Below are 23,134 nucleotides of genomic sequence, written 5' to 3'. Positions count from 1 at the left end.
TCGTGGGTCTGCTGGACTGGAATAATCCTTCCTTTTAAACACTACAAGGTGTTTTATCATTAACTGCTTCCACCATACTACAGCGGGGTTAACAAAGGTTATCACAGTGACAGTCACCTGGCCCTAGCGTTTTACAGGAGAGGGTTGCTAACAAGAAAACACTTGCCCACCATGATAATCTGTGAGATTCCAATTGATAAAATACCTATCAATATCCTTTCACACAGTGTGAAAACCATCCACTCTGACAGGCCTATTGGCTTTAACAAATGCTTTTCACAATGAATATCCCAGGCCTACCACTTTTGTCATAACTTTTCATAATACACAGATCAGACCTATGGCATCGGACCATAATGTTTCCTAGCTAACCAATAAGGCCTATTAGTTTTTATCATAGCTTGCCACCATAACTACCTCAAAGCTACTATATTGAGCATTAGTTTTCCAACAAGGCAACTATCAGGCATGCAGTTATAAAATTACAAATATATAGGAATTTACAGTCAGCAAAAAACATACAATCCTCCTAAAAGGGCTGAAACACTGGGCCTGGGGGGTGAGTGGGGAGGACAATGGGCCAGCAACACCTGAAAAGGAAAGTAAAGCGGTTAAAAGGAAAGAAGGACTACAGCATAGAAATAAAACAAACACAAAGGAAAGACTTTTGTTTCCTCTTACACAGTATCTACCCCTTATGGACATAAAGAAAGGAGAAGGACACAGAAAAGGAGAGGCTTGGCCAAAAGACAAAAAAGTTGGTGAGAGAGCACACGGACGGCGAGAGAAAGGCAAGACAAGAGCAGAAACGAGAAGTTGGAAGGGAAGTGCTGGACCGGAGACACTGCCAGTGGAAGAGGAGGCCTCCAGGAGCGCTTACGTGCCTCCTGAAGAGGGATCCTTCTGGAGAGGTACTCGGTCCCACCATGCTCCTAGACAGCGTGGCTAGCACAGGTGAGTGCTTGAGTACAGGGTTGGCAGGCGAGGGGTGGGGAAAGCGGGTCACAACCAGCCCAATAACACTAATTCTGTCACAGGGAAACTAAAGGTGAATATCCCCACCGATGCCTGTAGTCATGTGTGTGGGTGTGTTGGCATGGTTACATCAACCTGGGTAGAACTCTCACCTCGGAGGGTTCTGTAGAACACATTTATTGTGTGGGGATTCTACCCCTGCCAGCTGAGCTGTGACTGTCGAGAGGAGGATCGCGTTTTCTCTTGGCTTCTTCTTCATCACAATGTCCATATTCTATGATGAGACCACCCAGACACAGAAGACATAACGGAATAGGGAGACATACCCCGGGAGTTTTAAGTGCAGGTTGTTTCTGTTTATCTGGTGCAGTAAAGTCGTTTTACGTTTTCACCCAAGAAAGAAAAGATTGTTATGAGGTCAGAACCAGATAATTAAAATAGAATGCCTACATAAGAAAAGGAGCAGAGAGACTGAGTAAATCCAGCATTGATAATCTTGTGAGACCTGGGGGGGAGCCCATAAAGACAGCGGTCATGAAGAGAAATAGATAGCTAGACAAGAAAAAAACGTGTAAAAGAGCAAGGAAGATAAAAATAATAGTGTAGAAAAACATAAGAAGTGCGAAGAAAAACTAGTCTAAAGCAGTATACTCACTTGTGCTGTGTTTGTTCTTCCTTAAGGAACTCCGGACTGGCTACTTCTGCACCTAAAAAGAGGGAGAAATGACTATGAAAATTAAGAAGAGGAGAAACTCAACCGTCCCCGAAGGAAATAACTCCAATTGGTAGAAAAACGGACTTCAGCCAAAAGAGGCCTGGGTCATCATAGTGGAATAAATGAGACTAAGGAAAAATTAAGCTCAATAAAAGAACCCATGAGTCTTTCTTGAATATTATTCTGATATACCTGAAACACCCTTCTACAAGTGGTGTCAGAAGTGAGATACTGTCGCTGATAAAAGATGGAGAACGTTATTCATCAATTGGCAGAAGGATAGGCGCAACTAGAAGGGCCCCGGGCGCTACATTAAAACCTCAGCAACTGAGTGTAACGTCTTCCGAGAGTCCTCGAAAAATCAGGCAGAACAATTACATACGGTGTCGGAAGGCCAACTTCAATTGCGCAAAGTAAAGATTTGGTGCCAACAGGACCCACAGTTTCTTTGCTGTCGGGGTGAAGATCCCAATGCTTTTTTCCTTAATTTCGAGAGAGTAGAATGGGCTAGCTCATGGCCCATTGAGAGATAGCCACACTACCTAGCTCCTTCATTGGTAGGAGAAGCTCAAGCAGCATATCAAGCCACCAATGTGTTAGGAACCACACAATATACAGAAATTAAGAAGATTATACTTGACAGGCTTGGGATTGATGAAGAACCCATCGAATAAGGTTTCTGAAGGAAAGGGGTTCACCTGGTGACACTCCTAGAACACTGTTCTTTAAAATGAAGGAAGAGACCAGCCGGTGGCTTATGCCTCAAGAAGCATTTAAGGTAGTGTGTTGGAACTGGCACTTTCTGGTTGGCTGAAGCAATCCCCAGTGAGGCAGAACCTACCACTCACTTTATAACCTGCACTCACGCTTGGGTAGCTTGGAACTGAGCAGTCAGGCTTACCACAGAGGCAATGCGTAAAGTATTAGCACAGCACTCACTCACGATAAGACAAAAGAAACTTAACAGTTGATGCATGTAAATAATGTTTGTATTCAACACACACATAATAATCAACATAACATGAACATCATGTACCTCTGGGCGTTAATCACATTTGGAATTATTTCTAGCCTTACTAGGCCGTGTTTGAATTACATCAGTAATATGCACACTTGGGAAAGATATGATTCTACCTCCCGCCTTCCCCCAGCACCCTTATACGTTGCAATACTTTGTCCACCCCAGGCCTACCCCAGCAATTATTATAAGTCAACACCACACAGTTAGACAGGGTCACAATGAGATAAAAAATATGTACATGTACCGAACTATACCACTTTTTAGCAGCACCGCGGACTGAGGCCACGTGGGTAAAAACCAATGTCAAACGTAATGCTTCCCTAGCAAGAAACCAATGTATTTGGCAAACCGTAGGCCAGTGTCATGAATTACAGGCATTTTGCCTACTGTCACTCACACACTCACTCCACACTGCTCAGCGGTGTAACAGATATCAGCCAAGTCCATATGCAACACTCTCACACACACATACGCACCCAGCACCCTAATGCGGTGCTACTGATACCCTTGGAAGTTCGGGCTGGACTGTTCCAATGAGGCACAGGGTCAGACTGATTTGCATATGGCCATGTCTGAACTGGGGTGGTGGAGTGAGCTAAAGAATGATGATGGATTAAACCCAGATCAGTTGACTGGGGGTGAGTGTTTGATTTGCTCAAACGCTCCGTCCATCATCCCCTTTGGTATCGCTACTGATACCCAGCAGATCAATTGGTAACACGCTGCAGTACCTGTGGCCCCAAGCCTCCACCCTCCAACTCACCCCATTTTCAACCCCCTGATTGGAGGAGACACTCCACCCTACCCCAGGCACTAGGACGCATGCGGCTGAAGTCACTTTTAGTCAGGGTCCCAGGTAAGCAGGTGGGGGTAGGCAGTAAGGTCAATTAGGAGATAGTCGGCAAAAGGGATTTGGCAGCCACTCGAGAAGTTGACCCACTGGATGCAGAGCAAGAACGGGCTGAGGGCAATAGTCGGTCACATCAAAGGGGTCCACAAGGGCCTTCCGGCACCAGCCAAGTTCTGAAAAGCAAGGGGGGTCACACAGTATCTTGACCTGCTTCCAATAGTTCTCTGAAGAGTTCCTACAGCCCAGTCAATCACTCTCACCACCCAGGCCCTAGCCAGGCAAAACTACCTTGCACTACGATGTCTTCGGGGAAGCCTGGGTGAGGAGACAGCAGTTGGTCCACTGCACTGAGGGCCAGAAAGGGAACAAATGAAGAATGGATTGGGGAGCTCTCGGAAGGAAGAGGCACCCCGCTAAGTACACGTCGATCAGAGTCACCCCCAGACAATCCGGCACAACGTCTGGTGCGCAGTGATATGGTTCGCACCAGACCGTCTCGGTCAAACACAAGGAAGAGTTGCCAAATCAGCTTCTCCCCGGAAATGAGGTACAACGTCCAGTGCACAGTGATATTGGTTGCACTAGACTATCAGGGCACAACGTCGGTGTGCGATGATACAAGTCACACCAAACCGTTCCAGTTACACACAATGAAGAGTTGCAATTCCATACATCCCTGAAAATGAGGCACAAGATACGGTGCACGTTGATATTGGTCACACCAGACAGATCTGGTCACACACACAGGCGCAAGTTCAGCAATGCCTGACGGGGTAGAGGAAGACACTACTACTGTTATGCCCCACCTGCGAAGGTCACAATCTGTGAATCAGACACCACACGCAAAAGAGCATGCAGTCGGCATGTGGCTCTGTATATACTATACCAAAGTAAGGTATAGTGTGCAGAGTCCAGTGGAACCCCAAAGGTAGGCAGAGGTAAAAGTAGATGATACCTTACTCTCAATTTGTGGTAGTGTGAGCGAGCAGTAAAGCTTTATCAGAGGGTAGTGTTACGCATTTATTGTACATACTCAGGCAAGAAATGATGTCACACACTCAAAGACTAAACTCACACCAACTTGTTTGTATAAAAATATTATTTAGTTATATTTTATTTTCTAGAACCAAGCCAGGCCTGGTACAGGTAAGTATAATAATACTTTGCAAGATTTATGCAGTAAATTACAGTGAATGCAGGTTAAAATGCAGTCAGTTGATTTACATGTAAGTCAACAGTAAAAATTACTTTTTAAAGTTCCTTTGTAGATTACTGTGTACGTTACTTCTTTGATTACATTTTAAGTTAATTTTGCTAATCAGTGTGATATGCCTAGATATCACACTGGGGCATTTCCTAGATTAGAGGTAAGTAATTCAATGTTTACACATATGCAGTTTTTAGGGGTTTCATACAAACCAACTCTACACTTAGAATATTTTTCACAGAAAGGCAGTCAATGCAGTCCTATGGGAGAAACAGTGTTAACGGTTTATCGGTAAATACTTAGGTTTTGGAGTTGGTATTCTGGGGTTAGAACCAGGGTTCCCCCAGGGACTAGGATGCACTCTCGAAGCACCCGCAGTTGGACTAGGGCTGCCGGGTGCAGAGTGTTGACGTCCAGTGTTATCCAATGGGGGATAGGGGGCCTCCAGTTGGTGGCTGCTTATGAGAAGGCCACAAGGTTGAGGGAGCAACCCTCCTGTACTTAAGCTCAGGGTAAATGGAGATCCGGTTTAGCACCCAAGGTGCACCAACAGCAGCAATAGGGCGGCCGGGTGCAGGGTGCTGGTTTGGGTCTTGTGGAGGTGACCACCACTTGGAGAAGTAAGTTGGGATGCTGGGTGTTGCCAGGACACCGTTGGTTGGGCCGTGGGGCGTCGGGTGCAGGGGTGTCCTTTGGCGTTAGGTTTTCTGACCAGCTCCTGGTCGGGCGGACCCTCCGGATTGAGGCAGCAGATGTCGGCTGGAGGCAGGTCAGGGGGTCACTGGATCTCGGGTCAGGATCGCCAAGGAGACCTTCTCGGGGTGTTGGGTCACTCGAACTCGGGCCGTGGGCGTCGGGTGCTGAGTGGTGCAGACTGGTGGATCCGGCTGGATCCAGAGTCTGTGGGTGAGCAAATTCGGTGCTCACAAGAGACAAAGTTTGGTTTGGGAAGACAGGGCAGGTCCTCTGGATTCTTGGGGGCTGCTGGCTGTAGGACACACCAGGATTTAGCTGTAGTCGGTCGAGGTCGGGGCAGGCCGGTAGGGCTGGGGCCAAGTCAGTTGGTGTCATCTTCTTCTTCAGCACGGCTCTTCTGTCCTTCTTCTTGTTTATTTTTGTCTGAGGAGGCAAGGTTCAGGGTTGCCCCTAAATACTACATTTAGGGACGTTACAGGTAAGTACAGGTTGGGTCCAATAGGTCCCTTTCTTGGGGTGGGTACACCCCCTATTATGCCCCCCTCCAGTGGGAGGGGGGCATAAGCCTTACTCTGGTTGGCTGGGTCCCCCCATCTTCAAGATGGCAGGGACTGAGAGTTGTGCTTCACCTCGCCTCCCCCACCTGAGAGGTAACTTAGTTTTCCAGCCCATTATCCCGCCCAAAGTGGGGGTCAGAGCCGGTGGGGGCCAGTTGCTGGGAGCAGCAAATGGCTGGGGTTGCTTACAATGGCGTCAAGCCTTTGAAGCTTCCCCTTCGTAGAACCAGCCCATCCTGGGGAAGGAGGCTTGGCACCTCATACCAGGATGTGCTTTGTTTCAGGACCCCAAGAGCGGCAGGCTCTTGACCCAGGGGTCCAGAACCATGTCTGGTGGTGGCAGCTGGCGAGCAGTCACTCAGCCAGGACACTAGAGTTAGTTTGTTTTTCAGGGGGCATCTCCAAGAGTGCATTTTTCATTAAATCCCACACTTGCATCAGTGTGGGTTTAATGTGCTGAGAAGTTTGATACCAAACTTCCCAGTTTTCAGTAAAACCATTATGGTGCTGTGGAGTTCGTAATGAAAAACTCCCAGACCATATACTCTTTATGGCATTACTGCACTTACAATGTCTAAGCATTGACTTAGACCCTGTAGGGGTACAGGGCTCATGCACCTGAACCCTCACCGCTAGTATAGTGCACCCAGCTAGAGGGGTGGCTTACCTATGCCAGGGAAGTGGTTTGTAGGCATGGCACACAGGAACATGTAGACTCTTCACTTTGTTCTGCACCAAAACACACAGCCTGCAATGGCAGTGTGTGTGTGTGTGTAGAGTTACAGGGCCTCTAAGGGTGGCACAATAAGTGCCGAAGCCCTTAAGGGCCTTCCCTGGTCACAGTGCCCTTGGTACCTGCGGTTCCTTTTACAAGGGACTTACATGTGGCCAGAGAGTTGACAATTGGGTTTTGCAACAGTATAGTTTGGGGAAAGAACATAGGCTCTGGGTACCTGGTTGGCAGGAACCCAGAGCACACTCAAGTAAAGTACATCAACATTAGGCAAAAAATGGGGGGCAACCTTGCAAAAAGGGGCACATTCCTACAATCCTGCAACCGATGAATCTGCTCACCACCAAGACACGTATGCGTGCCAAGGTCCCCAGGATGTGGGGGCCTCACGCCTTCAATGCGGACAAGACTTCAGGGCTCTGCACAAGGCAATGCGGTCTCCAGGCACTATTCTTAGTTCGAAGCCCATGATGTGGTACCAGCTGGATTCCAGTTCGCAATGTGGGCACTTGAGAGGGCACCACTCTCCAGGTGTCACAGGTAGATGATGGGGTCCCTCGTAGAAGATCTTTGATCCCCCTGAGACCTCCGAAGAACAAGGGGCAAGCTCAACAAGCCCTTGAAGAGCACACTTCAGGGTGCCACCCAGCAGCAGGTAGTTGGTCCAGGCCAGCCACTATTCAAGAAGGGCACGAGGTCCCTTTCAATGGCAGTAATCCCCCTTGTGCACAACAGATTCCTCTGGCACTGTGCATCACGCAGTTCCAGTTTCTACGGCCCTACGTACCCACACGCGTATCTCACCCTTTGCTGAAGTGTGGCACCAGTATTTATCCTACAGTTTATCTATCAAGTTGGGGGTGGTTCCCTAAATTTCAGTCCTGTCTGCCATGAGGACGTGGAATGCAGATCCTAATCTTTACTGGAGCCATAATCTGGCTCAAGAGGCCAAGTGTCAAAACCTCTTGCTCCAATATCTCCATCTAGGCCCGCAAATGGCAGAGGTCTGTCGTTCCAGATGCATGCCCAGTGTTTTATAGCTGTCACTGGGGAATGCCCAGATGTGTTCCCTCAACCTCCAGTATGGACTGGAGCTAAGCACAAAGCACAGAAAAGAATTTTAGAGCAGAGAAATGCCCACGTTCTAGTAGTGGCATTTCTAAGCAAAACAAGCCACCTTTACTACTGGAAATGGGTTGTCACCACGAATCCAATGATAGCAATCCACTGTTACAGCCCGAAGTACCAGTCTGTAATGGCAGACTAGATACGTATCCAGAAGCATCATCAGTGCCAGTGTGCCTACCAGCCGGCAATAGCAAGCTAGACACTAGTTTAAGCACACCATTAGTGCAACGTGCACACCAGCCTGCAGTGGCAGGCTGGTGTCATATGTAGAGACACCATTGATGCAAAGCGCACCCCAGCCTGCAATGGCAGGCTGAACAGGTATTCAGCAACACTAGCGGGGCAATGCACACACCAGTCTGCAATGACAAGCTGGCCTCCTATATAGAAAACACCATTGGTACCAATGCGCACAGCAACTCACTAGCGCACACCCCAGATAAGCACCACTTCCTAACGAGTGTAGGAAGGGTATGCATGCACTTTCCCACTGCATCTACAGTGGGGAAGTGCCCCAATCCCTATGGCCACCACAAGAGAATCAGCAAAACCCAGGAGGAGAAAGCAAAACGTTTGGGGAAACGCTACCTGAAGGGTTCAGGTCTACCATGCGTCCCTCGCAGCTGAAAGGCGGGGGGTTCTACCCAGCTTCTAGGTAATTCACCTCATTAAGACGGAAGAACCTAAACAGACCATCAGCGTTGGAGTCTTCGACCCTCTTATCAGTATTCCACCCTAAAGTCCACCTCTTGTAAGGAGATGGACCACATCAACAGCTTTGGATTCTTGCCCCTCATCTACATTAGCCACCTGGGGGCTATGCGGTCCGTTTGGACCAAGAAGTGATTGCCAAACAAATACGGCGTCAACTTCTTTAGGACCCAGATCGCCGCTAAGGCCTCCCTTGCTATTGTGCTCCACCTCCGGGAGATGAAGGCTACCGGCTGGTCTAGGCCCTCATCGTTCAACTGAGACAACACCACCGGATGGCGTGTTCGGAGCTGTCTGTCTGAACAATGAATTCCGGAGAGGAGTCAGGGGCCTGGAGCACCAGAGCTGTTCACATGGCCTGTTTGAGGGAGTCAAACGCAGTTTAGCAGGCCTCGGTCCATATTACATTCAGGAGCTGCTTCTTTGAGGTCAGCTCCGTCTAGGGGGTCACAATATCCCTTGATAAACCTCTAGTAGTACCCGGCGAGGTCCAAGAAGGCTCTGACACCCGTTTGGGGGACACCCAGGCTAGGATGGCATCCACCATGGCCTGGAGGGGTTGCACCTTACCCTGGCCCACCCAGTATCTCAAGTACACCACCGATCCTTGCCCTATCTGGCCCTTACTGGACTTGATAGCCAGGCCTGCTTGCTGCTGGGCCTGGAGTACTTCCTGGAGTTGAAAGAGAGGATCCTCCCAACTGTTGCTGAAGACAGCAATGTTGTCCAGATACGCAGCTGAGAAGGCCTCCATACCGGCAAGGACCTGGTTCACTAGCCTCTGGAAGGTACTGTCCTCTTCAGTGGACTCTGGAGTGGTCTTGGCCAGTTCCCCGTTCGTCCGACTGGAGGCCCATTCCGAGGCAGGGTTCCCCCCGTACTCGCCCTCTGCCCCTCTTTGCAGGGGGCTGGGCCATTGTTCCAGACTCCAGCCTCTTGTGACTTCCTTCTCAGGCAGCCATGGATCGTGTGGTAGCACAGGTCAAGTCGGGTAAACCCAACATCTCTACATAAGCCCGGAGCTCCACTTCCTTCCAGATTGTGTGCCCCAGGTCATTACCAAACAGACAAGCCACTGGCATGGCAGGATTCACAGCTACCTTCAACAGGTCCAAAAACCACCCCTCATCCAAATGGCACCTGGGCCACCGGAAGAACGACCCTCTCTGTTGTCAGACACCACTATCTGGTGGGTGGCTTGGGGAATTACCTGCTCTGGTGAGACCAGCTGGCTCCTTACCTTAGTCATGCTGGCCCCTGTATTCCTCAGAGCTTCTACCCCTTGCCCACTGATGGTGACTCTCTGCCTATACTTTGCTGTATCATCAGGCACATGGTTCCTGGGACCCATCTCACGGTCACCCAGGGACACTAGGGTGACACCACGAAACTCCTACTCATTGCATGGAACCGCCTCCTCCCCCATTACTATGCTTGCCACCCCTGGAGCCTTTGGCACATGCTTTGAACACTTAGGATCACCTTTGTATTGCCCGTACCTTTAACACTCATAGCACTTAGGGTTCATTGGTAACGGACTCTTGTCTGGGTAAGTTTTCTTCAGGGGACAGGATTGGGAAGTCTGTCCAGACCCTTTTCCCTGGGAATGTTTTGGGGGGCTGACAGAAGAGTCTTTCTTTTTGTCACCCCGCCTTCTTTTATTGGGGACCCTGACTCCCCTTTTGGGATTCCACCCCTGGTTGCCTTTTTGGACACTCGGTGCTGGTCTAGCGGTCAGCTTCTTCAGCTAACTTCTGGCAATCCACCAGCTTGCTGTCTACCAGGTGGTGGCGCAGGTCAGTGAAGCAGGTCTCAAGGAATTACTCCCTCAAGACCAAATTGTACAATCCCTCATAATCCTCGACCTTACTGCTTAATACCCAACTCTTCAGTGCCTTACCCATGGAGTCCAGGAAGTCTGCCCAGATTTGGGTCGTCAGCTTCCGGCTGGCCCTAAACCTCTGGCGATATTTCTCGGGAGTCACTCCAAAGTTGTTGACCAACACGGTTTTAATAACAGGGTAGTAGTCTGGTCCCCCACGTCCAGTGTAAGGAGGGCGTCCTTCCCCACTGGGGGCATGTACCGCCATAAACTACCTGCCCAGCTCTCTTCAGGGACCTATAAGGTCACCTCATAGGCTGCCAGCCATTTGTCGATATCGTCCCCCACCTGGTAATCCTGTACCATATCCTTTGGGATTCAACGTCTTCTCTCACTGCTAGGCACTGCAGGGCACTGCCAACATTATTGTGGTTGGACCTTAGTTGTAAGGCTCTAAGGTCCAACCCTCTGAGGCTAAATTCATGGGTCATCTTTTCTCTTCCGTGGCTGCTCTCTTTTCAGCCAGAGCTTGCTCTTTGTCCTTCCTGGCAAGGGCCTGCTCTTTTTCTAATTTAGCAAGGGCTAGAGCCTGCTCCTTGGCAGTTCACGCAAGCTCTAACTTTTAACTTCCTTTCTTCTCTCCTGTCCTCCAGTTCCACGGACGAGAAGCTCCTTGAGGATATACTGCAGCTGGTTCTAGAGAGGCCCCCCAGGTCTGGGAGAAGAGGGTCCTCCCTCTCTACAGTTGGTCCGTCCAGGTTCCTCTGACCCTGCTCGGACCCTTCCACATGCTCCACTACTCCCTCGCTAGTCACTTCCCCCTCGGGGTGGGCCTCTGCCCAGGCCCTTAATGCTGCCTGCAATTCCGCCTTCTTGGCCCTTCCCTTGCAAGCGTCCCCTTTGCCTGGCAGACCTCCTTGAGCTGTGCCACCGCATACGTTTTCAGGTTAGCCAGCTCAAACTATACCACAGATAGGCCCTCAGACATGTTAGCGAACTAGTGGGAGTAGAACTAGAGATCAATGAGGAACACAAATTACTCGCAATTCCCCAGCTATCCCTCTGTCCCTTTTAGAGACACCTTAGGAAACAAGGAAATACTTTGCCTACGTGAAGTTGTGAAGCGCAACTAGTTACAATGTAATGCTGTGCAAATGCAAGTCCTTTCCCACCAATGCCACCAAATGTTGGAACTTTCTGGTTGGCTGAGGCAATCCCCCTGCCAGGCGGAACCTACCACTCCCGTCAGGCCTGGGTGATTACCCTTGCGTGATTTGGCACTGAGCAGTCAGGCTTACCACACATGCAATGTGTAAAGCATAAGCACAGCACTCACCCACAATAAATACCTTGAGCGTCACAAAATAAATTTCATACGTGATGTGTAAACGACGTTCTTATTCAACTCACACATTATAATCAACATGAAATGAACATCATGTACTTCTGGGCGTAAAATAACATTTGGAATTATTTCTAGGTGTACAAAGCCAAGCCATGTTCGAATGACATCAGCAATATGCACACTTGGGAAAGATCCGATTCTACACCCCCCAGCACCCTTATGCAATGCAATAGTTGTGCACCCCAGCAATTATAATCAGGCAACACCACACGGTTACACTGTGCACCCTGGGTCACAACAATATCAAAAATATGTACATGTACTGAATTATATCCCTTTTTTATCAGCACCGCAGGCCGAGGCCTCGCGGTTAAAACCAATAACAAACGCAATGCTTTCCTAGCAAGAAATCAACGTATTTGGAAAACCGATGGCCAGTGTTGTGAATTACAGGCGGTTCACCTACTGTCTCTCCCACACACACACACTCTGCACAACTATGCGGTGCAACGGATATCAGTCAGGACGGTACGGAACACGCTCACACACATACGAACCCAGCCCCCTATTGCGGTGCTACTGATTCCCAGCAGGTCAATTGGTAACACGCTGCAGTCCCTGTGGCCCCAAGCCTCTCTCCACCCTACAACTTACCCCGACTATCCTACAACCCCCCGATTGGAAACACCCCGTCTTCCCCCCCCAGGCACGCAGCCGAAGTCACTCTTAATCAGGGTCTCAGGGAAGCAGGTTGGGTAGGTAGTAAGGTCGTGTAGGAGGTAATCAGCAAAAGAGGTTTGGCAGCCACTCGAGAAGGGCACCCACAGTATGCAGCACAGGAACGGGCTGAGGGCAATAGTCGGTCACACCAAAGGGGTTCACAAGGGTTTTCCGGCACCAGCGCAATTCTGCAAAGCACAGGGGGGTCACGCAGTCTCTTGACCTGCTACAAATCATTCTCAGAAGCGCTCCTCCAGCCCAATCAATCAATCTCACCACCCAGGCCCTAGCCAGGCCCTAGCCAGGCAATACTACATGGCACCACAATGTCGTCAGGGAAGGCCGGGTGAGGAGAGGGCAGTTGGTCCGCCTTGCTGAGAGCTAGAAAGGGAACATTCGAGGAATGAAGACTGAAGCAGGGGATAGGGGCCTCTCTGAAGGAAGAGACACCCTGTCACATATACGATGATCAGTTGCAACCAGGCAAGCCGGGCACACCGTCTGGTGTGCGATGATGCGGTTCGCAACAAACCTTCTTGGTCACACACAACGAAGTGTTGCAAAATCAGCACCTCCCTGGAAATGAGGCACAACGTCCAGTGCACAGTGATATTGGTTGCACCGGGAAATCCGGGCACAACATCGGGTGCGCGAAGATAGGAGTAACACGTTGATATTGGTCACACTAGACAGATCCGGTCACACACACAGGTGCAATTTCAGCAATACCTCATGAGGTAGAATAAGATACTACTACCGTTACGCCCCCATCTCTGAGGGTTGAAACCTATGAATCGGACACCACACGCAATGAGTATGCAGTCAGCGTCTTGCACGAGAGAGATGCAGAACGACTGACAAAGCGGGACCCTTTGGATCCCACAACTGGAGAATTTGCTCACGACCAAAAAGACGCTTATGCGTGCCAAGCTCCCCACAATCCAGAGGCCACACACCTTCGATGAGGACAAGACTTCGATGCCCACGCCGCGCTACCAGTTGGATTCCAGCCGACGATGTGGGCATTTGAGAGGGCACCACTCTCCAGGTGACCCAGGTAGACCGTGGGGTCACTTGTAGGAGATCTTAATATCCCTAAATTTCCAAAGGACAGGGGGCAAGCTCAACAAACCCTTGGAGAGCACACTTCTGGGTGCCACACAGCAGCAGGTAGTTGCCCCAGGTCAGCCACTAATCAGGAAGGGCACGTGGTTCCTTTCAATGGCAGTAATTCTTATTGTGCACAACAGATTCCTCAGGCAGTGTAAACCATGTAGTTTCAGGTTTTCTTCTCCCACATCCCTACAAGCGAATCTCACCCTTTGCTGAAGTGTGGCACGATTATTTATCCTACAGAGTGTCTTTCAAGTTGGGGGTGGTTCAAAGGGTCTTCCTTTGAACCACAAATGTCTCCCCTAAATTTCAGTCCTGTCTGCCATGAGGCCGTGGATTGCAGATCCTAATCTTTAGTGCGGCCATGATCTGGGTGCAGATGCCAAGTGTCAAAACCTCTTCCTCCAAACTCGCCATCTAGGCCAGAAAATGGCAGAGGTCTGTCATTCCAGTTTCATGCCCATTGTTTTATAGAATGTCCAGGTGTGCTCCCCAACCTCCTGTGTGGACTGGAACCAAGCAAAAAACACACAGAAGAGTTTTAGAACAGAGAAATGTCCAAGTTCTAGTAGTAGGCGAGAGTAGCCCGGATGAATGTCCAGGAGCTCAAGGTGCACTACTGCAGTGTCACTTATTCCAAAGTGTACTAATTAGTAATAAGAATACTTTATAGGATTATAACAATCTCAAACAAGTGATCAATGGATCATTTTCTTTCAACACAAATTCTCAATACATTTCCAAAACATATCAAACAAAGAAGATATCCAAAATCTGCTTTTATTCAGTCCATAGCAGAATTTCTTCAAAAGTAACGCAATGATGCTTTACTCAACATAGTAAAACAGGTAACAATTGTATTTTACTTTCCCAGTGCATTTCGGGCGGGAATCTGCCCTTCGTCGAATTGTGATTCCTAAATAGCGATTCCTTAAAAATCGCTATTTAGGAATCGCAATTCCTTTTGATGATGCATGTGGCAATATGTTTTCCAGTTGCTGGTTCCCATCTCGTTCTGTGACCAAATTTTAAATTTTGCCCATTTCCATCTCATGGCAGGCCATTTCAGGGCAGAGAAAACCTCCCAAGCAATTTTAGCTCAATTTTATTGCCCATATATTATAGCACAAATCAAGAAATACAGCCAAGAATGTGAGGTACGCCAGAAGAAAAACCCCTATCAACCTCCACATGTTCCCCTACAATGGAGGTCTATCATAGGGAAACGCTTTGAAAGAGCTCTGCTAGACCGGGTAGAAAGCTATAATGGGATCCTAAAACTAACCCTAAAGAAAATGCTTACTGGAGAGGGAAGCGAATGGGTCCAGCTACTTCCTTTAACTTTATATGTGGTCCAGAATCAAATTACTCTTTGGGTGAAAACCCCAAACTTTACTAGAAATCGCTGAGGGGGCATGGGAAATGGATTACAAGGAGGAAAGGAGCTTATTAGATTATACTCTACAGTTGAAAGCTAGGTTAGGTAAACTCAGGGAACGGGTACAAACCCATTAAGAGGAAGTCCAACAAAAACAAGCACATTTTTATAATCAAAAGGGAAAAAATTGAGAAAATGTATAAATAGGTGACTATACACTAGTATTATTACCTACATCTGATAAGTTAAAATCTGAATGACAAGGACCTTATGAAGTCATAAGAAAGATCGGCTGAGACCTAAACATTAAGACTCCCATGAGGACGCACTCAGATTTACCACAGAAATATATTTTAAAAATGGTTGAGTCCGCCTCCACAAATGTGCAGACGACAGCTACAATAAAACTGGAGGGAAGCACCATGAGAGAGATTGCCCTAGGGCAGATGATAACTCAGGAACAGAAAGATGAGTTATGCCAATGTTTGTTATCCATTTCCAAGATCTTCTACGACCTTCCTGGTAAGACTCATCTCACAAAGTGGTAAAACTACAAACCTATTGAATCCAAGAGGCCAGGAGGAGAGCTATACAAAGTGACACTGTTACAAATAGGGGTGATTGTGGTGCTCTCCTATCGTTCTTGTTCCTAAACCAGATGGAACCATTCAGTTTTGTATAGATTTTAGGGCGGTGATTAAAATATCGAAGTTCCGCCCCGTATTTGGAGGGTCTGGAGTCCGTGCCGGAGTTCAGCCCCTTGGAGGCGAAAGTGTTCATGGGCGACCTGGAAACCAAAAAAATATCACGCATTTACCAGTCGCTGGTTATTCATTGCTCCCCCTCGCTACAGAAATTACGGGATGCGTGGGTAAGGGATGTGGGAGACCTAGATGAGGATGACTGGAGGGAAGCGTTAGCGGCCCCTAGGGAGGCGGCCATAGCGATGCGGCTGCGTCTCATTCAATTTAAGTACCTGCACCGCACATACTATACTAGACAGCGGCTGTGGCGGGCGGGTTTGATTGCCTCCCCAGATTGTCTTCGATGTGGATCGGAAGTGGGGACACTTATACACACGGTGTGGAGCTGTGGGTCCTTATCTCGCTTCTGGAAGGGGGTGTGGGATAGCCTGTCGGAAGTCCTGAGGTGGGAGCTCCCTCGCACGCCGAGGTTGGGACTCCTGCACGTCATGGAGGGAATTGGGGGTAATGTCTATAAGCGACATTTGATGCTACTGGGTCTTACCCTGGTCAAGAGGGACATTGCTCAGGCCTGGAAGGACCCGCGGCCCCCTTCGGTGCTAGCCTGGAAAAGGGGACTTGATTTTTGCATGGGCATGGAGCAACCGATCTTCGTGGCTCGGGGATGCCCGCGTAAACATTTTAAAATCTGGAAGCGGTGGGCAGACTTCAGAGGCATTTGGTTGGAGCCGCCAGTGGACCAGGACCCAGTGCTGGAATTATGAGGAGACAGGGCAGGCCAGGAACACACCACGTTATGGATGGGGGCCGAGCGATAGGAAGGGGGACCGAAACAGTGACCATGCGATGGGGGGGGGCGGGAACCGGGAGGAGGGGGCAGGGGGTTAGGAGGGGGAGAGGAGGGTGGGGGGATAGTATAGGTTTGAAAGTAGGAGTAGCATGTTCTTAGTTTAACAGTAAAACAAAACGGATTGTGATGTTGTTATTGTGATACACCCGCCTGGCTGACGTACCTGGAGGTCAGGGCTCAGCAACTGTAATGCAATCGCTTAATAAAATCTGTTCTTAAAAAAAAAAATATATATCGAAGTTCGATAACTTTCCATTACCGAGAATTGATTAACTGATTGAGCAGCTAGGTGAGGTCTGTTACATATCCACCATTTACTTAAAGAAGCAATATTGGTAAATTCCCCTTCACCAGGAGGATAAGGAAAATACAGCATTTTTGACTTCACATTACCTTTTGCAATTTACTCTTCTCTCTTTCGAGTTACATAGTGCTTCTGCCACCATCCAAAGGCTGATGAATCAAATCCTAGCGAAACACCAGAAGTAATCCTCGGCATACAGAGATGATATTGTTGTTTTTAGCAAGACCTGGGAGTATCATCTTGCCCATTTAAGAGTGGTTCTAACAGACTGACAAGCCATCAGCCTCCATATAAATGAAACAAAATCCAAATTGGCACAAAATAAGGTCATGTATTTGGGTTACCTTCTCAGAAAGGGTCTGATTGCACCTCAAGAGGAAAAGGTCCGAGCCATCACGGCTGTCCCTTTCCCCAGACCAAAAGAGACATGATAGCATTTTTAGGCTTGTTAGGCTATTATAGGAGGTTTATTTCCCAATATTTTAAAGTACCTGTCCCATTAACAGATTTCCTGAAAAAAACTGCTTTAGCCAAGTCCTCTGAATGTCTCTCTAAAAATGGTCTTGAAGCCTTTGACCGCTTTAAGAACCTAATCACTTCTAAACCCATTTTGCAAACCTCCGAGTTTAAAAAACTGTTCTTGCTACAAACTGATGCCTCTGTCATTGAAAGAGGAGCAGTTCTTTCTCAAATCAATGAAGGGAACGAGAATCCAATTCTCTTTATCAGTCTGAAGTTATTCCCTAGGGAAACCCATTATCCGGTGATCGAGAAAGAATGCCTGGCAATCAAATGGGTCATAGAGAAACTGCGGTATTCTTTGGAAGGCTGTCCTTTCATTCTCTAAATTACCCATGCCTGTTTAACCTGGTTAAGCCGGAATAAGGGTTCCAATGCCAAGGTATTATATTGCTTTTCTCTAACTTCGACCCTTTCAATTTGAGGTTCGCCATGGACAGGGTCGGGCACAGGGTAATGCAGATTTCTTGTAACCAAATCCCTTTCTCCCCACTCGGAAAAATCTGAGGGCTGGTGTGTAACAAGGGGCTGTGGGAAGAATTATACGAAGACTTACCTGAACTCCTGTTTGGAAAAACAAGCCACTGACACCTTAAAAAAGTAAATAAAGCAGTTAAAAGGAAAGAAAGACTACAGAATAGAAGTAAAACAAACACATAGGAAAGACTTTTGTTTCCCCTCCCACAGAATCTTCCTGAGACAGACATAAAGAAAGAAGATGGGCACAGAAAACATGTGGCCAGAAGAGGAAAAAGTTGGAGAGAGAGAGGAAGGTGAGACGAGAGCAGAAACGGACAGTTGGAAGAGAAGCGCTGGACCCGGGACCCCGCTAGAAGTACAGGAGGCCCACATAAATACAAATGTGCCTCCTGAAAAGGGATCCTTCCGGAAAGGCAGGCGGTCCCGCCCCGCTTCTGGAGGTGCGTGGCTAGCATAGATAAGAACTCAAGTATGGTGTTGGCGGGCACTGGGATGGGGAATGCGGGTCACAATCAGCCCTATAACAACTAATTCTGCCACAGGGAAACTAAAGGTTAGTATTCCTACCAATGTCTATATTCTACGACTAGAGTGCTGCGACACAGAAGACATAACAGAATAGGGAGAAATATCCCAGGAGATTTAAGTGTTTTGGAGCAGTTAAGTCGTTTTAGGTTTTCACCCAAGAAAGAAAAATGCCTTCATAATAAAAGAATCTGAGAGACTAAGTAAACCCAGCATTGATAACCTTGTGAGAACCAGGACGGAAGCCCATAAAGATAGCTAGTCAGGCAGTGAACTAGATAGCCAGACAGAAAAGAATGCAGAAAAGAGTGAGGAAGATAAACAAGCATTGGCATAGCCAATAGGTCTCGCCTTTGGGACCTTATAAGTGTTTAGCCATGCAACAGTTGCATAACTAAATACGTATAAGGTCCCAAAAGCGAGACCTATTGGCTATGCAAAGCGGCCCTGCGGCCGCGACAAAAGTGAAAGTAATCGCGGTCAAACGTGGCGCGCGCGCCCACGCAAAAGCACTGTAGCTCTAGGCTGGCTTGGTAGCACTTTTTGGAGCCCTCTCAATAAGTCTCGCCAGACCAGCGCTTGCGCTGGGTCAGGCGAGACCTAAAAAGAATAGTGTAGAAAAACATAAGAAGTAAGGAAGGAGTCAACTATTTTAATGCAGTATACTGTACCTGTGCTGTGTTTGTTCTTTCCCCAGGGACTCCAGATGGGACACCTCTGCACCTAAAAAGAAGGAGAAACGCCTGTAAAAATTAAGAAGAGAAACTCAACCCTCTTCTAAGGAAATAACCCCAATTGTTACAAAAACAGACATCAGTCTAAAGAGGGCTGAGTCATCATGGTGGCATAAATAATACTAAGAACAAATAAAGATCAATAAAAGAATCTACGAGTCTTGAATCTTTTTTTGATATACCCGAACCTCTGCCTACAAGGGCCTAACAAGGATTATCATAGTTTAAATCTTCTACCCCCAGGGTTATCTGACTAGTCAATACTCAACCTCTTGCCTACTACTATAATCTATGATAGTCCATGTAAAATACTTCTATACAGTGTACAAAAATTCATCCAAAAATGGCTGATGGCTATAACATGTCTTTCACAACAAAAACCCCAAGCCTACCACTTTTTTGTAAAGTTAAAAATAACTGATACGGCCCATAAGCTTGATCGTTGAATTGGCATCATAAACATTTCAATGCTGAAGTACCGAGCATAAGGCTTCCCACATGGCAAAAAGTTCAATACAAGCACTGTTTTTCAGCAGAAGCACACAACTTTTACGTAAACAAATGCATTACTTACACTCAAGAAAATCAACATGTAGATTCAAAGACCCTGCCTGAGCACAGATTTTTAATGCTCTCTTTTTTTGTTTTCCCATAAAGTAAATCCAGCCAGACTTAGAAGTTGTCCTACATGGAAAGAGAAGCAGGCGGCTTTGCTTTAGGAACAGTAAAGAAAATTTGCAGCAAGAGTGTGTGGCACTCAAAAAGCACACGCCCTGGATATTAATAGCCCCTCTGGCCTCCATGTGTTACGGGCCTAACAAACTCAATGATCTCCGCGGCGCAGAGTAATTACGTCCTCTTGAACTGCCTCACTCTGTTTTCTTATTGTAGACAGTTTGTTTTTGGTTCTCCTTGGTGCAGACTCCTGCCTGTCTCTTGTGCAGATGGTCTGACATGTAGGGACTGGTTCAGCATTAGTCTGCTCCATTCTCTTGCTAATACAGCTCTCCTGCTCTCAACACTGCAAGATTCATGTTATTCTCCCTGCAGTGGCATAAGGCAAAATGATGTGGGCTCCAATGCAGAATGGGATGAGGAACAGAGACTCTTTGTCTCCTAAGCATCCTAGAGCATGTTCTCCTGACCCAAACCAGGATCTGGAAGACGAAGAAGTCAAGGACAGATTTGTGCAGGGTAACAAGTTGAAAGAGGTCCTGCTGCACCTTGGACAGAACTTGTTTTTTGAGGAGTTCCTGTGCAGGTGGAGGAGGTTTTATTTCTCCAGTATCAGAGGAGGGAGCAAGAGTCTTTGTCCCTGTATATGGCGCATGGAAGATTCTGTCTAATGTATGGGAGGAGGTGGAAAAGAGCAAATTTCTTTGTTTTCTGGCAAAAAGATATCTGCTTGAGGGTTTCACAGAGTAATTTCCACTAGTGGTGTAAGCTGACTCTTCGACGACGGGATTCTCATCACATGGTACACTCGTTTCAAAGAATGCTGCAGCGACTGACCCAGTGGATAAGCAGGTGAATCTGGCTCTCCAAAGTTACCTACGCCAATGACAGCATCAACCTACAGTAATATTGTTTAATTCCTATTAAAGGATTCTAAGAAGTTGATGGAACCAAATTGATCAAGGTTTAGACTTTAGTGCTGTACTCTCAGTGATGGAGCAATAAATCTGATTTTCATTGGACATATAGAACTACTCACTGGGGGCCACTGCAATAGAGTCAGCGATAGCCGCCAGAAAGGTAGATGTGGATGAAAGCCTAGAAGGCAGACACTTTTCCGAAAACTTTACTGATGCACCAACCATTCCCAGTTTTGAGGCTTTTTGGATCCCAGCTGGAGACTGGTGAAAAAATCATAGGAGGGTCGAAAGCTGATGGCTCCAGTTAGAGCCCTGTCCAGAGGGAAGTAATTTTCAGGCCAAAGGGTTTTGGTTCATTTTTTCTACCCAGACTTGAGAACCAGCCCTTTCATGAGGGAGGACAAGGTCAGGCAGTACCTTCAACAGAGAAGTCCCGGTCTGTGTCAGTGGGAGTCTCCAGTCCTTCTCAGTCTCCTCCAAAGGCACAAATATGCTGAACAGCAACATCTTCTACCAGTGGGAGGAAGATCGATCTAATTCCTGGAAAGGTGGCGTCCTCAATATTGTACCAGTGGGTCCTGGAGATTGTTTATAAAGGTTATGGAGTATAATTTCAAATAATTTCAGGTGACTCTTTCTGCCCTACCCCTCTTCCCACAGACCTTCAGAAAGCCAGGCATTGTTGGAAGGGATACAAAAACTTTTGGACAAAGGAGCTGTAATACAGGTCCAAAGAGAGAAAGGTTTCTATTTAATGTTATTACTGGTGTATACGTTGATGGACGTATACAGGACAGTGTTAGACCTAAAAGAAGTAAACACACACATCCTGCATATGACATTCAAGATTACGTCCCTGTAGATAATCTTACAATAGCAAAAAGAAGTATTGAAGGACAGAATGCAGAAAAATGTCATACATTCACCCCAGTACAGAGATCTGGGCCTAAATCCATCGTTTTTTTGCTCACCATGTGTTGGACCTGTCAGCCCTAGGGTGGTCTCCCCGTCTATTTTTGATCGTGCCTCATTTTTTTCACCCTCATTTTTGATGTTGGACTTAGGTCTCCGGGCGCCTTTTCATTGCCAACCAGTGTTAAGGTGCAGGTGCTCCCTTCTCCCAAGATGGCTGCCACAGATCCCTGCTACTGCAGGGTGGTCTTTAATAGTAGCACCCTAGCTGCCAGGAGCTGGCTGGAACCCCACAACAATGTTGCAACACCAGCCCGCCTTTTTTGTCCCATAGGTAGAATGGGGAAGCTCCTGGAATGCGCTGGAACCTTCTAGAAGGGAGGTGTGGTTTTTACTTTTGCCGCCTTGGCTAGAGGTTACCTGACCTAGGGCTACATAAGTGAGGGAGGGAACTTTTTCCAGTTAGTTGGCCAGTGGGGTAAAGCAGAGTTGGAGAATCCACGCAGGAGTGTAGGCGGTAGGGCCTAGCCAGGGACTTATGCCTCTGAGAGTGACAGGATTTAGGTGCTGCCTCTTAAGTGAGTGAGGGACCCTGTGAAACCCACTGATCTTGCCCAGCAGTAGGAGGACCCAGGACACCTCTGCCCAGCCTGACTAGGAAGGACCTAGTCGCCAACTCACTCCCTACCCCCCTGTAACAGAACCCCTTAAGGGCGCCAGATACATCTGCGCCATCAAGATTCGCTAGTGCAACTGATTGCAAGAACTGAATGCTGAGACTGCGTGTCCAGACTGAACCCTGAAACCATATGCCAAGCGCTGAGACTGCGTGTCCAGACTGAACCCTGAAACCATATGCCAAGCGCTGAGACTGCGTGTCCAGACAGAACACTGAAACCCTATGCCAAGCAGATTGTTGAATCGCCGGGGATCGACCAGGTATTAGCGCTGTGACCCCTGCGCTCCCTGACCTGGCCTGGGACCCCCGGCAGCGTGCTCCGTTGAGCGCGGAGCTCCCCTGCTTAACTTGAGCCCCCCCGTGCCGCGGAGACCAGAGCGCGCTCACCGCGGCGGCCCGGAAGCCGGAAGAGTGCCCCCTCATCGTGGCGAGGCCCGCGGAGAAGCCCGGGGCCCCGCCGCTGCCGTCGCAGCTGCTGGAGAAGGTGCGCGAGGCCGTGGACGACTTCCCCCGTCGCCGCCGGAGCGGACGCCTTCCGACGTCGAGAGCAAGGTAAGCCCGGAGGCTGGGATTGACCCCGGTGTGCCCCCTGCAGGCTGGGAGCCACACCGCACCCTGGGCCCGGGTTCCCTCTCCGTGGGAGTCCCCTGTTCACCACGACGTGGCACCCCTCCGAGGGATTTGCCCCCCTTACCCCAGACTGTTCGGAAGCTTGGTGCGCCACGAACTTCACCGAAGGAACACTGGAAGCTTGCTCGCTCCGAGTAACGTGGCCCCCTCGAACCGCACTGAAACAGCTTCTGCTTTGAATGCTATACGCTGTGCTAATTACGAGTAATGCCACATTTGCAGGTTCTGCTC

General features: G+C 48.3%; 1 protein-coding gene across 13 annotated transcripts in view; it reads right to left on the bottom strand.

The window, feature by feature from the left end:
• LOC146785113 (outer mitochondrial transmembrane helix translocase-like) overlaps nt 1-23,134 on the bottom strand; it is a 209,064-nt gene that overhangs the window by 175,328 nt on the left and 10,602 nt on the right. For 4 of the 13 annotated variants that reach the window (XM_085633776.1, XM_085633766.1, XM_085633767.1 and 1 more), the window contains exons 2-4: nt 19,025-19,076; nt 17,905-17,939; nt 1,631-1,682 (exon numbers count right to left, since the gene is read on the bottom strand). Coding sequence is in view for 1 of the 13 variants with exons in the window: in XM_085633765.1 (XP_085489891.1) it covers nt 1,631-1,682; nt 19,025-19,076 (104 nt within the window). In the remaining 12 variants the exon portion in view is untranslated. Of the gene's footprint in view, nt 1-504; nt 591-1,630; nt 1,683-17,904; nt 17,940-19,024; nt 19,097-23,134 lie in introns of all 13 variants that reach the window. The other 9 variants (XM_085633765.1, XM_085633772.1, XM_085633778.1 and 6 more) reach the window with 7 other exon arrangements.

Source organism: Triturus cristatus, chromosome 11 (assembly GCF_964204655.1).
Source record: "Triturus cristatus chromosome 11, aTriCri1.1, whole genome shotgun sequence".
Taxonomy (NCBI): domain Eukaryota; kingdom Metazoa; phylum Chordata; class Amphibia; order Caudata; family Salamandridae; genus Triturus; species Triturus cristatus.
The sequence above is the reverse complement of the archived record's forward strand: the minus strand, read 5'-3'. Positions and strand labels throughout refer to the sequence as shown.